General features: G+C 40.7%; 1 protein-coding gene across 1 annotated transcript; it reads right to left on the minus strand.

Moving 5' to 3' along the window:
- Positions 1–2,554: 2,554 nt before the first annotated feature.
- On the minus strand, positions 2,555–10,862 carry RPS5 (ribosomal protein S5). Its single transcript, XM_081317751.1, has 6 exons — positions 10,758–10,862; positions 8,701–8,806; positions 8,365–8,574; positions 4,010–4,138; positions 3,829–3,927; positions 2,555–2,708 (listed from the first exon to the last, which is right to left on the minus strand). The coding sequence occupies exons 2-6, from the start codon at positions 8,803–8,805 to the stop codon at positions 2,640–2,642; spliced, it is 612 nt and encodes a 203-aa protein (XP_081173877.1). The 5' UTR covers position 8,806; positions 10,758–10,862; the 3' UTR covers positions 2,555–2,639.
- Between the last annotated feature and the right edge of the window lie 2,059 nt (positions 10,863–12,921).

The following is a 12,921-nucleotide window of genomic DNA, read 5'->3' on the forward strand; positions in this document are numbered from 1 at the left end:
CATGCATTAAACCTGTATTTATTTGAATTGCCTTGGCTCTTCGATTTCCTGTGCTTGAGTGTACGAAACCATGACAATGAACAGAATGATTTTGATGGGATTAAAAGCCCATTCTATTTTCCAAACAACTAACAAGGGGTCTGTAGAAAGGTCAATACTGAAACACCTTTTCTTACTCTCAGTAGCAAGCAATGATATTAGTAGGCTAACACTATTCAGGTAGGCAATGTGCCAACATTTTAAAGTCAGTCTTCAAGCTTCAAAAGACCTCTTTATAGTGGAGTCTGCTGACCTCTTCAGTGCGATAAATTTGTTGCACTTCTATGACTGTTCAAATATAAAGCTGACGCGTGGGGCTTTGCCATGAAACATGACTAAAGTAAGAAAATACATGTGCATAAATACAATTGGGAAAGATAAGGCTAGCATATTGGAGGAGGTGTTGGACTGCTGAGTAGTGTAGATCCTGTATCTAGTCCACCTGAACTGCAGACGCTCCTTGGTGACTTTGTGCTACTGTCTCTCAAGCCTAAGAGGGTTGTTCTTGAGAGGAAAAATAGGTGGAGGGATACCGTCTACACCACCTTGACTTCCTAAACAAAACATGGGATATAAATCTAATCCTTTACAAGAAAATTTTTAAAAAAGGACCTTGAATGATCAATAGACTATAGGAATAGCAGTCCCTACATCAATGGTATGGTGCTTTTAGAACTTCATTGCTCCCTTATTGTCATGTTGAACTGCGCAGTCCACATTCTGGATTATTGGCCCAAATCACAGCTCATCTTCCAAAAGGCCCCTTTAGAAAGAAGCCCCAGATATGAGTTCCTGCAAGCACCACGGTGAGCTGACACACTGTGGCTTTTGCTGGCTAGCAAGACAGCTCTTGTGAAGGGAATCGTGGCTGGATGCTGGATCCAAGCTGGTCTAATTTTTCTTGAGTGAAGATCAATGAGATCATCCAATGTGATTTCAGGCAGTCATTCCTCATGAATAGAAACTTCCGTTTTTTACCATCAGCTTACGAGTGGATACAAAGCAGCTTTTACGGATATTAAGTTTGAACAACTTTCATATCTTGAATCATTTGGCTTGGATTATTTTTTGTATATTGGAGAGATTAAGACCACTTGGATCAATAAGGTTTTAATGCATTCAGGTGAGTTTCTACCTCTTTAAAAGATTATGTAAATTTGATTTTAAAGTTTAAAAAATACACCATGTCAAGGCTGACTTGTAATGCATCTTTGCTCACAACTTGACAACAGAAATGAAGGGAGCAGGAAGGGAAATGTTTGGAATGCATTGGGAACTGGGAGGGAGAGGAGGAATTTATGCGAGCTGTTTGCAGCCTGAGAAAATCCTGACACTTCAAGGCCGTGCGCAAAGGTGGAGACTGTTTTCCCAAAATAAAAAGAATGTGTTGAATTGGACGACAATGGGTGGCCCAAATGGGAAAAGGGGAAATTAATTATGCTAGCTTCGCTTCTTCTGTGCCTGTATGGACCTATCAGTTAAGTTATACTCTTGGTAAAATAATGTCCAACGAGTTTCTTTTGCTGCATATGCCAATGGGACGGTTAACAACTTTTTGGAATATGCAGCAAGAGGGTACTATTTTGGAAAATTACCAACAGATTAAGTGGCCAAAGCAATTTGGAATTATAGTTTTGAATTATGGAAGATATTTTATCACGGGAAAATGGAGATTGCTTTGGTATTTTTAATAATAATGAGACCTTCAAGGGTGGACAGTACAGCCACAGTATAGAATTGCGAACCTTTGAATACCTCCCAGCCACGTTTTTGGAGAGAATGGCTAAAATGATTGATAAAATTGACAAGAGTGTGTTTAAATGAAGTTGTTAAATAAAAGGAGCTGCAATGGATGTTTATGAAATTAAATTAAAGGGGGATTTAAATGTAATGTAAATGGATCTGATGTGTCTTGTTTCCCAATGGAAGTGAACAGATATTTAAAAAGGAAACTGGATCATTTTTATTCTTCTGGATAAACAAAAGAGCTTTGCTAAGATTTGGAAACGTTTTTTAGAAAGATAAAACAAAAAGATACATTTTACTTATTGATACAAATGAAATCTGTTAAAAGTTCGGAAGATACACAAATAATCAGCAAACTATCTCCGGTATTTTTTTTTGAAGGGGTTAAAGAATAGTTTTAAAAACTCAGGGGAAGTCTATAATAGTGGCTTGTTTGACCAGGGTTAAAAGAAGGTAATAGTTACATCAGGTTGTCCTTACTGAACTTCTGCGGACAAAGATATGGATCTATTTTAAATCTAAGAGATGAGCTGCTCAGAGATGGTGACAAGATACTAAAATTGGTTTTTACCTGATGGGATGAAAGGAGAAATGACTTTACTTCTTTCTCTTGTATTTTTCTGTTCGTATTTTTGTAGTTTATATATTGACTTTTATCCATTTATGGCTCTTAGTAAAATTATTTGAAAAAGAAAAGGAGCTCCAGATATCATGTCTATTATAACCCAACCAGGCAATTCCCTCAAATCAAAGAAAAAGACCCATCTGCTTCAACAAGGGAACTGCAACACAAAAAAAGTGTAACAGTATGAAAATGAGGATTTATTTGCTTTGGTTTCCAGGAACAACTCTTTTTAACGGTTGGACTTGGCCACACGCTCCAGCTCATCCTTTTTCTTGATGGCGTAGGAGTTGGAGGAGCCCTAGGAACAAATACAGTTAACAGTTGAAGCAACCACGCACCCCACCCGACGTTGTCACTGAAAACATCCATGTAAGTCTCGCCTTCTCTCCCACCCTCCAAACATCTCAGATAAATGGGAGGTATAGCAACGGAGCAGTTTCCACGTAAATGGCTGAAAATGCCAGTCAGCTATCACTACAGCAGAAACCTTTATGGTACATGCCAGAATATCACCAGCTGTTAACACTGTTCATACTAGCCATTTAAGAGACACTTGCCTTAGCAATGTGGCTATGTTCCCAGGCTTTTTGGGGGGTGGGGGGTCAGAAAATTAAGAGGATCTGTGAGATGGAAGCCACCATACCACTGGCTATTGGACTCAGTGTCATAATTTTTTGGTTACTAATTTGTGTTTGTTTTGCTACTAATATGAGTTTATTTCTATTTAATTCTTAATTCTGCCCAAGTCATTGTATAAGATGGGTGGCTATGCATACCAATGAAATTGAGCAAAAAAAATTAAATTCCACAGTGCTAGAGTTGTATGGACCTGCATTTTCTGTTTATTGCTAATGCTTGCAGGCTACTTGCAATGCTAGCTATTTTTACCAAGCATTAAACAGTAGGGACTAGAGTAAAGGCAGGAAAGAATTGTGATGCAGCTTAAAACTAATGTTTAATCCAGCCAAGCTAACTTTAGGGGCATCATCCTATACAACAATAAAGGCAGCCACAAAGTTCTTGAATAGCTTAAAGGTCACTAATAAATTTGATGTTTTGGTTTGAAATACCATGAGATTGTTATTCTTATTTAAATCTCACAACACTTTCGGATACTATCAAAAGATCAAAAGATTTACTACAAAATACCATACTATGAAAATTATTTCATCTTAGAGGTCATTTTGCCACCTACTGTATTGAAAAAGCTTTCATAGGCCCAACCCCAAATAAACAAATATACGCTGCTGCTGTGAGATGCAATTTAGCACCACAGCTCTTGGGCTCCTGCTGGTTGAAATGTCTCAGATGGGCCAAGGTAAATACTCTTTTAAGATTCATATATTTGATTCCTAGGTCTGTGGTCTCTTAAACCAAAGAGCCATCTTCTCCACAGCTCTCCATTCATTTATTCTTACCTTGGCTGCATTTATCAGCTCATCTGCTAGACACTCAGCTATGGTCTTTATGTTTCGGAAGGCAGCTTCACGTGCCCCGGTGCAAAGTAACCAAATAGCCTATGGGAAGACACAGGAGATATGTTCACAAGAGAGTCAGCTGAGTCTATATCAATCTAGCCCTCTTGATAAATACCCCTACCTGATTGACACGACGCAGTGGTGACACATCAACAGCCTGCCTCCTCACTGTGCCAGCACGACCAATACGGGTGGAGTCTTCACGAGGGCCACTGTTGATGATGGCATTCACCAGGACTTGGAGGGGATTCTGGAACAAAAAAGAAGCAAGGTTTAAACTACATCCAAGTCAAGTCTGGGAAACGATTAAACAGCCAATGTAACTCAAAAATATAGCCTAAAATGTTAAATATTTTACAGCCAGTTTCAAGAAGAGCACATTGCAAATAATGATTAGCGCTTAAATAATCTGCATTTCTAAATTTTAATCTTTACCTTATTGAAATCCTTCTCTAAAACTGCAAGGGCAAAAAAATTGAGCTAACAGAATGTTTTATGTATGTGGAATTCTCCAATTGCATCTTTAGTTGTACAGGTAGTTCTTGACTTACGACCGTAATTAAGCCCAAAATTTCTGTTGCTAAATGAGACATTTGATAATTGAGTTTTGCCCCGTTTTACAATCCTTCTCGCCACCGTTGTTAAATGAATTACTGGAGTTTTTAAGTTAGTAATCTGGCTAAGTAAATCTGGCTACCTCATTGACTTTGCTTGTCAGGTCACAAAAGATGATCACAAGACCCTGGGACACTGCAACCATCATAAATATGAGTCCATTGCCAAGTATCTGAATTTTGATGTGACCCTGGGGATACAACTGTCATAAGTCATAAGTTGCTTTTTTCAATGCCAATATAACTTTTAATGGTCACTAAATGAACTATTGTAAGTCGAGGACTAGCTATAATTGTTCTACAGTTGTATACAAGTGTCACTATTTGGGGCAGAGGCATTTGGTGACAGACTATGTATGAAACATCATGAACCCAGCTTGTTCTGGGAGATCTACTTCTGGGAAAGTACCAGATCACCTTTGGAACAGCTGGATTAACTTATTTTGGAACAAAATGAAACATAGTTGTCCCTGGAACAATGAGTTAGCACGTTCCTAGTTTTCTTCTAAATTATTGTAATCTCCTCTTCTGTCATCCATGCCACTTATGAAAATTTCTTCCCACTTCACCCAACCAAAGAGTTGCCAATGAATTGGGATTCCTCAAATTCCTTTTTTATCTTTAATGCATTGTTCCAAAGAGAAAATCTATCTTGCCTATGTCACTTTCCCCCCATTTTCATATAAAAATCCTGGTTTAAACACTGAAGTCAAAATACTGATAGTAATCTAGCATATTATAGATATTGCCTTTGATTAAGTACTGTGCACAAGATAGTTTGATAAAACAGTTGCAGAGTACATGGTTTCAATTTGTCTGCAGCAAATACAGCAATGGTGAATTAGCTCTCGACCAATATAATTGAAAGACTGATCAATATTCTTACATAGGGTCAAGATTTAATGATGTGTTAAAGATTTGCCTGAAATAACTGCTCTATTTTTATTGTTTCCTTTCCCCTGTTTTGGAGGTTCCCCATCACTTTTAAATTTTCTGTACATATTAAAACATAAAAGTAAAAAAAAAGAGAACAGGTGTTAAAGAAAATCAAAGTTTAATAAATACCAATTTTGTTTTATGAGTTTTTAGTTCATCCCTCCCAAGAGTTTTAACAGGAGAGATCTCTCCCCAAATTATAGCTTCTGGCCTTCAGAAAGTTTTTAAGACTTGGTTCTGCCAATTAGCATGGGGATTGAAGAGTGATAGGCAACCTTGGGGATGGTTGCTATCTTGAAGGTGTCTTTTCCATTTTATAAAATTTTTAATACTGCAACCTTATCTTTTAATTCCGTTTTCAACTAAGTTCTTATTTATGCTTTTATATTTTGTGATGTTTTTATTATTAGCTGCCCTGAGTCACTTAGATAAAACAGGTGGTATTGAAATGCAGTGAATAAATAAAATGTTCAAATTTTAATTATTCATAATTGCCTTTCTAAATGCTAGCCGAATCAAGATGACACTGGGGGAACTCCAGAAACCTGCAATTATCTCTTTATAAAGTAGCTACCAAGTCAGAGGAGCACTAAGCAAGTGACATCCGTTGATACTGATTTGTGTCTAACTTTTTTGAAATGTTTTTAGTTACTTTATGGCACAAGTAGAAATCTGAGGCTGCTTGTCACCAAATATTCACCAGCAAACTCTATCTTCCATTTCTTATGCAGCAGTTCCCCAGCATCTACTTTTTGCAGGCCTTAACAACAAAGCAACTGTCAGCCCTATGAGGCAGACCAGACCAAGGAATAAACTGCACAGAAGACAAAAGTCTACTTTTTACTGGCAGTTCTTCTTTAGATTGCCTGGTACAGTGATCTGTCAGTTATGACAGTGACGAATAAGTAACTTTGGGACCCACACATTTACAATGTTTGCAGGTTTGTAAAGCAAAGCTGAAATAAGATCATAAGCAGTCAGTTTCACTTAGCAACCATTTTTCTTAGAAACAGTTGCCAACCCCAACAGTTGCATTTACTAAACAAGGACCACGTACATCAAGGGTGTCAAACTGCTGCCCCGTGGGCCGGACACATCATCCGGAAGCCACGCCCACCCCATTGCCTTCAATGGCAAAACTCTCCCGATTCATTGCGCGACGTCACAAGTTTGACATGTCTGACCTACATGTAGACTGGTAACGTAATGATTGCTTCCCCTTTTCTTTTATACCTGTTTGAATCAGAGATGTCTCTGAGATGTTTGCACACTTTTTCCAGATGCCCTAAACTTAATCTATTTTCTTGTTCTCATTTTTTTGGAATGGTTCTCTCCAGTCTCTCTCTCTCTCTCTCTCTCTCTGTGCTTTCTACAGCAATGGACTGCATTGTATTAAGACAGCCACCATCTTATTGTGAGAAAGATGAATAATAATAATAATAATAATGTTGGAAGGGACCTTGGAGATCTTCTAGTCCAACTCCCTGCTCAGGCAGGAAACCCTATACCATTTCAGACAAATGGCTGTCCAATCTCTTCTTAAAAGAGAAGCATTCACAGCTTCTGGAGGCAGGTTGTTCCACTGATTAATTGTTCTGTCAGGAAGTTTCTCCTTAGTTCTAGGTTGCCTCTCTTTGGTTAATTTCCATCCGTTGCTTCTTGTTTTGCCTTCAGGTGCTTTGGAAAATAGCTTGACTCCCTCTTCTTTGTGGCAGCCCCTGAGATATTGGAACACTGCTATCATGTCACCCCTTGTCCTTCTAGACATACCCAATTCTAGCAACTGTTCCTTATATGTTTTAGCCCCGTTTCCTGATCATCTTTGTTGCTCTTCTCTGTACTCTTTCTAAAGTCTCAGCATCTTTTTTACACCGTGGTGACCAAAACTGGATGCAATATTCCAAATGTGGCCTTACCAAGGCATTGTAAAGTGGTATTAACACTCCATGTGATCTTGATTCTATCCCTGTTAATTCAGCCTAGCACTGTTGGCTTTTTTGGCAGCTGCAGCACACTGCTGGCTCATATTTAAGTGATTGTCCACTAGGATTCCAAAATCCCTCTCTGTTACTATTGAGCAAGGTACCACCTAAACCAGGGGTGTCAAACTCAATTTCATTGAGGGCCGCATCAGCATTGCAGTTGCCCTCAGGGGGCCAGGTGGGTATGGCCAGGGTGGGTGTGGCCTACTGGGTGGGTGTGGCTAGAGTGCTTATGGCCTACTGGGTGGGCATGGCCAGCTCTACATAGTTGGCATCAAGGGTGCCTATGGGGGCCTGGGCAGGAGTGGGACAGATCTGGGGGTCTCTGGCAGAAGGAGGGTCTCTGGGCCAGGGCCAAGGCAGTGGCGGCCGTTCCTTCACTGTTTACAGGATGGCTTCGCGGGCCACATGAAACCACTTCGCAGGCTGAATCCGGCCCCCGGGCCTTGTGTTTGACATGTCTGACCTATACTGTACCTGTGCATTTGGTTTTTCTAGCCTAAATGTAGAACCTTACTTTTTTCACCACTGAATTTCATTTTGTTCAAGTCTATCTTCTGGAGTGTTAGCTATTACTGCCAGCTTGGTGTCGTCTGCAAATTTGATGAGTTCCCATCTATCCCCTCATCCAAATCATTGATGATGTTGAAAAGCACTGGGGCCATGTTCCAAAACTGATAAACTGTTTGCAGTATCTCTATTCCTTAAACTAAAAATTAGTCAAGTGCTTCTTGAGAAAATGAACAAACATAATAGCTGTCCATCAAATGTAGCTTTATCAGGCCTGTAATTCCAGGTACATGGCTTATGCCTCATTCATAGTATAGCTATTTATTTCTAGTATGACTTCATCTCTCCTTCTCTTGGCCCCCTTCAAGTAATACCTCATTTCACAGTATTTTCCTGCTCCATAGCTTAGCATAGTCTTTTCTCCCTGTGCTTACCTCTCCTGTGAGCAGATGGATGATCTCAAAAGCATGCTTAATGATGCGCACAGTCATGAGCTTCTTGCCGTTGTTGCGCCCGTGCATCATCATGGAGTTGGTGAGGCGCTCCACAATTGGGCACTGGGCCTTACGGAAGCGCTTAGCAGCATAGCGCCCAGCACTGTGGGGCAAATACTTTGCATATTTCTCCTTCACAGCAATGTAATCCTACAAAAACACGAATAAAGAGCCATGCGTTAGGGTAACTCTCAGGATCAAACTCTTCTTCCAGCCAGAAGACAAACCAGTCTGCAGTTCTTCCAAACTTCCCACCTGTAACTTCTCTTTTCATACCTGCAGGGAGATATCACTGATCTGAACATCATCTGTGCTCCACTTTCCAAACAGCTTGATATCAGGGGTCTCTGCCACAGCAGGGGCTGTCTCCCAGTCAGTCATTCTAAAGACAGAATAAAAAGCAGTTAGGTCCTGAATTGGCCTCCCTCCCTCCCTCAATAGCTTGTTCCTCCCTCCTAATATTGACTTTCTGGATAGGCAATGTCAGGCAAAGCTCTAGCTGTGCTATGCAAATTAGTCCAATTATCTTTTCAAACCACGGAAGAAGCATTTCACTTGTGAATTGCGCAGCTCTAATTCATAACCAATACTAATGATGTAGAGAAGCTATCAGAAAGAATCCAAATGGGCTGTAATTCCCATGTTCCTGGAAAAACATGGTCCGGTACATGCTCATTCATTTAACAGTTAGGTGCCAGATAACAAGACCAATTATATTGTTGTAAGCTTTACTTACTAATGTATTACTGCTACATTCCCTCTTTTCAAATGCACACTTGTCAGATCATCTAAATATTGCTAATAATGTGGTGTGTTATTACCAAAAGAGCATATACATTCCATACATTTTGGAGGCTGTTGTTGACGCTGTTTACACAAATTCGCTGGAGGGACAGGTGAGCAGAAGAAATGTGAAGAAAAAGCTGGAGGGGAGGGGAGAATGGAATATGTACTACGGTATAAAGGGACAGAAGGTAATAAAATACCAATACAGCCATAAGTAAAACGAAGAGCAGTGTAGAATCATACAAGTGATTCTAAGTGAAATCTAAGTGAAAAAAAAATCTCACGACAACCTTCTTCACTCTCAAAAAGTCCTTCTCTCTCTCAAAACGGCTACACCGAGACGCCTATACTTGGAAGCACCCTAACTTAAAAAACATTTCTCCTTCGGGAAAGTTCATTTCGGAAATTAGGAGGTGACAAAAGATCACCAAAAAAAAAAAAGGTTCACTGGTCCAAGTAAAGATTTAAAGCCCAATCTCCCCATTCCTCTATACTGGGATCGGGACTTACAACTCCCATTTCAGTCAGCATGACCACGCTGGAGCCATGAAGTAATTCAAGTCCCAGCATATATTGGAAGGGTGCCGGGTTATAGAGGGCTCCCCGGCCTACAAAATACGCCTCAGAATTGCTTTATGTTTTTTATTTTTTTATTTTTTTATTTTAATCCCATTTATATCCCGCCCTTCTCCGAAGACTCAGGGCGGCTTACAATCTAAGCACAAATCAAATGTGCTTAGCAGTAATAATAATAATAATAATAATAATAATAATAATAATAATAATAATTTCATTTGTATAGCGCCCTTCTCCCGAAGGACTCAGGGCGGTAAACAGGGCAAACATATAAAAATACAAAAATACAAAAGTTAAGAAAGAATTAAACGTAGCCTTCATTCTATGTATATGCCTGCTTATTAGGGCTTTCACACACACCCCAGCGGCATTATTACAAAGTCAGCTTTGAGCTATCTGGTCTGGACTGAGGGGTTTAATGTTTTTAAATTGTGATTTAATTTTTGCGGCTAGACTTAATTTAATTTTAATTTTATATTGGATTGTTTTTAAATTTTGCCTTGTAAACCGCCCTGAGTCCTTTGGGAATAGGGCGGTATATAAACCGAATAAATAAAATAAATAAAATAAATCTGGGTCCTCATTTTACCTACCTCGGAAGGATGGAAGGCTGAGTCAACCTTGAGCCTGGTGGGATGCGAACCTGCACTAATTGCAGGCAGCTGGTGTTACTTAAGGAGGCATTAGCCCACTGCTCCACCAAGGCTCATGTTACATTTTATTTTATTTGATTTAATTCCTTAACTGAATGTTAGGTTAGGTTATGCCACCGCGTCTAAAGATTTCTCCGCACGGATCACGTGCTCTCCAGGGCTCCCCGGCCTCATTTTTCAACGGATTCTGCCCACCGACCCCTCCAGGCCTTTCCCTCAGAGTCTCTCCTCGTTCCCACCCTCGGACCAAACAGGATCCCGTCGCCGCCCTCTCAGCCTCGCGAAGGTAAAAAGCTCAGATGGAGACGCTCCCCTCACCTCCCCGCGTCCCGCTCGCTGGCTCAGGCAGAAAAAGGCCGCACGCGGGGTTACCCAGAGACTTATCCACGGGCTAACGGCTTCCGGCGCATTTACGCATGCGCTATCCTCACTCCGAGGGCGCCATTCGGGTCCCAAGAAGTTGTCGCAGGTTTTCTACGTTCTTTGGCGCATGCGGAGTTGGCTTTTCCAGTTCCGAATAGTGATAAGATGTAGAGGAGTTTGCGGACCGAAATGGGCTTGATAACATTATTATTATTGTTATTGTTGAGGCAGTTTGCTTTTCGCCATCAGTCTTTCCCCGGCATCAGTTTTATGTCTTTGTAGTTGAACTGCTGGGTAGGTCGGCTACCCGATCTGGGTCGCAAAACTCCGGATGCCCACTAGGGGGAATCAAAAGTATATATAAATTTAATAAATAATAATAAAAGAAAACGGGCTGCGTCTCGCCCGGATTTTTGAACTCGGATCCGGGGGCCCTAATGTCCCCATGACTCTTTTTCTTTATAACTATTGGCAAGACAGACCTTGCATATTAAAATCTCTTTTGTGCAGGCGCGTTTGGATCAGCTTCCATCGCTTTCTTTGCTCAAGACTAGGTCAGGGATAGGCAACCTCGGCTCTTTTATGACTCATGGACTTCAGCTCCCAGAATTCCTGAGTCAGCATAGCTGACTCAGGAATTCTGGGAGTTGAAGTCCATGAGTCATAAAAGAGTGAATGAACTTTTTTTATTTTTATTTTTATTTTATTAAATTTATATACCGCCCTTTCCCGAAGGACTCAGGGCGGTTTACAGGGCATTTAAAACAACCAAATACAAAAGTTAAAAACAAATTTTAAAAAAAAGATTAAATCATCCCTAGAATTAAAAACCCCAGTTAAAAATTCTCAGCCTGGGCCGGAGAGCTCAAAGAGCCAGGTTTTCAGGTCCCGGTGAAATGTGTCATGTATACAACCATGTATACATTGAGATTGGCTGAGCCTCCCTTTGTCACTGCGTTTTTTTTTTCTGTTTGTCAGCTCCGCACTTCTCACTCTGTTTCTCTGCCAGCTGCATAGTAATCCTATCAATGTAACCAAGGTGATTGTCACATGTCCAGCCATGTTATGGTTTCATGCCTAAACTGCTATTAAGTGTGCATGTCTACAAAAGTTTTCTCACTTTATTTTCTTCTCTTCTCTTTGTATTCTGTCTGATGAGAGGATGTAGTCAGTTAAGTTCTTTCTTTTGCTTTCTAATTAAAAGTTTTATATACAGTAGAATATGCCTCGGGCTTCTTTATTTTTACCTGATGTTTACCATACGTCAAATGAACCACGGTTCATTGCCCTCTGATAGGGAAGTATTAATTTATTTTTCCCTGACACCCTTCGTGCCCCCACCCCAACTTACTGTGACACAAACCTTCCATCTTATTACACTGTGTGAGCTAATTGCACAACGCACTGGCCTCGCAAGTCAATCATGCATAAAGTTTATCAAATTATTTCCCGTTCAAATGCCTAACAGCCCATGGATAAAAGCTGTTCTTCAGCCTGTTGGTACGGCTGGCTGTACTCCTATATCTCCTACCTGATGGTAAAGAGATACCGCCCAGGGTGTGAGTCATCCCTGAGAATTTTCCTCACTCTTCCAAGGCAGCGAGCCCTGCCGATGTCATCCAGTGGTGTCAGGGGACAGCCCACAATGTCTTGTGCTGTGCTCACCACCCTCTGTAATGCCTTCCTATCTGCGGCTGTCAGACCAGCATACCAAACCACAATACCATACGAGAGGATGCTCTCTGTAGTAGACCGGTAAAAGAGGGTCATAACATAAGCCATTGTTCTACCCTGTTCTTCTGCAAGACACTGAGAAAGTGAAGTCTCTGTTGGGCCTTTCTGGCCACCTGGGTTGTATTAACTTTCCAGGTAAGATCTTCGCAGAGGTAGAGCCGAGATTGCCTACCCCTGGACTAGGTGGAGCATCATCTGTTTAAGTGAAGGTAAGCTGCAGTGAAAGCTGGACCATAAAAAAGGCTGAGCACCAAAGAATTGAGGCCTTTGAACTATGGTGCTGGAGAAGACTCCTGCAAGTCCCTTGGACTGCAAGGCGATCAAACCAGTCAGTTCTAGAGGAGATCAACCCTGACTGCTCTTTAGAAGGCCAGATCCTGAAGCT

This window comes from Vipera berus, assembly GCF_964194415.1.
Source record: "Vipera berus genome assembly, chromosome: 2".
NCBI classification, from domain to species: domain Eukaryota; kingdom Metazoa; phylum Chordata; class Lepidosauria; order Squamata; family Viperidae; genus Vipera; species Vipera berus.

Bases quoted from the DNA above. Each gene is read 5' to 3' on its own strand.
- RPS5 (XM_081317751.1), bottom strand. From the start codon at position 8,805: ATGACTGACTGGGAGACAGCCCCTGCTGTGGCAGAGACCCCTGATATC. The intron at 8,575-8,700 runs GTATGAAAAGAG...GTGTTTTTGTAG, and splicing joins TCAGTGATATCTCCCTGCAG to GATTACATTGCTGTGAAGGA. The intron at 3,928-4,009 runs GTAGGGGTATTT...GTCTTCCCATAG, and splicing joins CACTGCGTCGTGTCAATCAG to GCTATTTGGTTACTTTGCAC.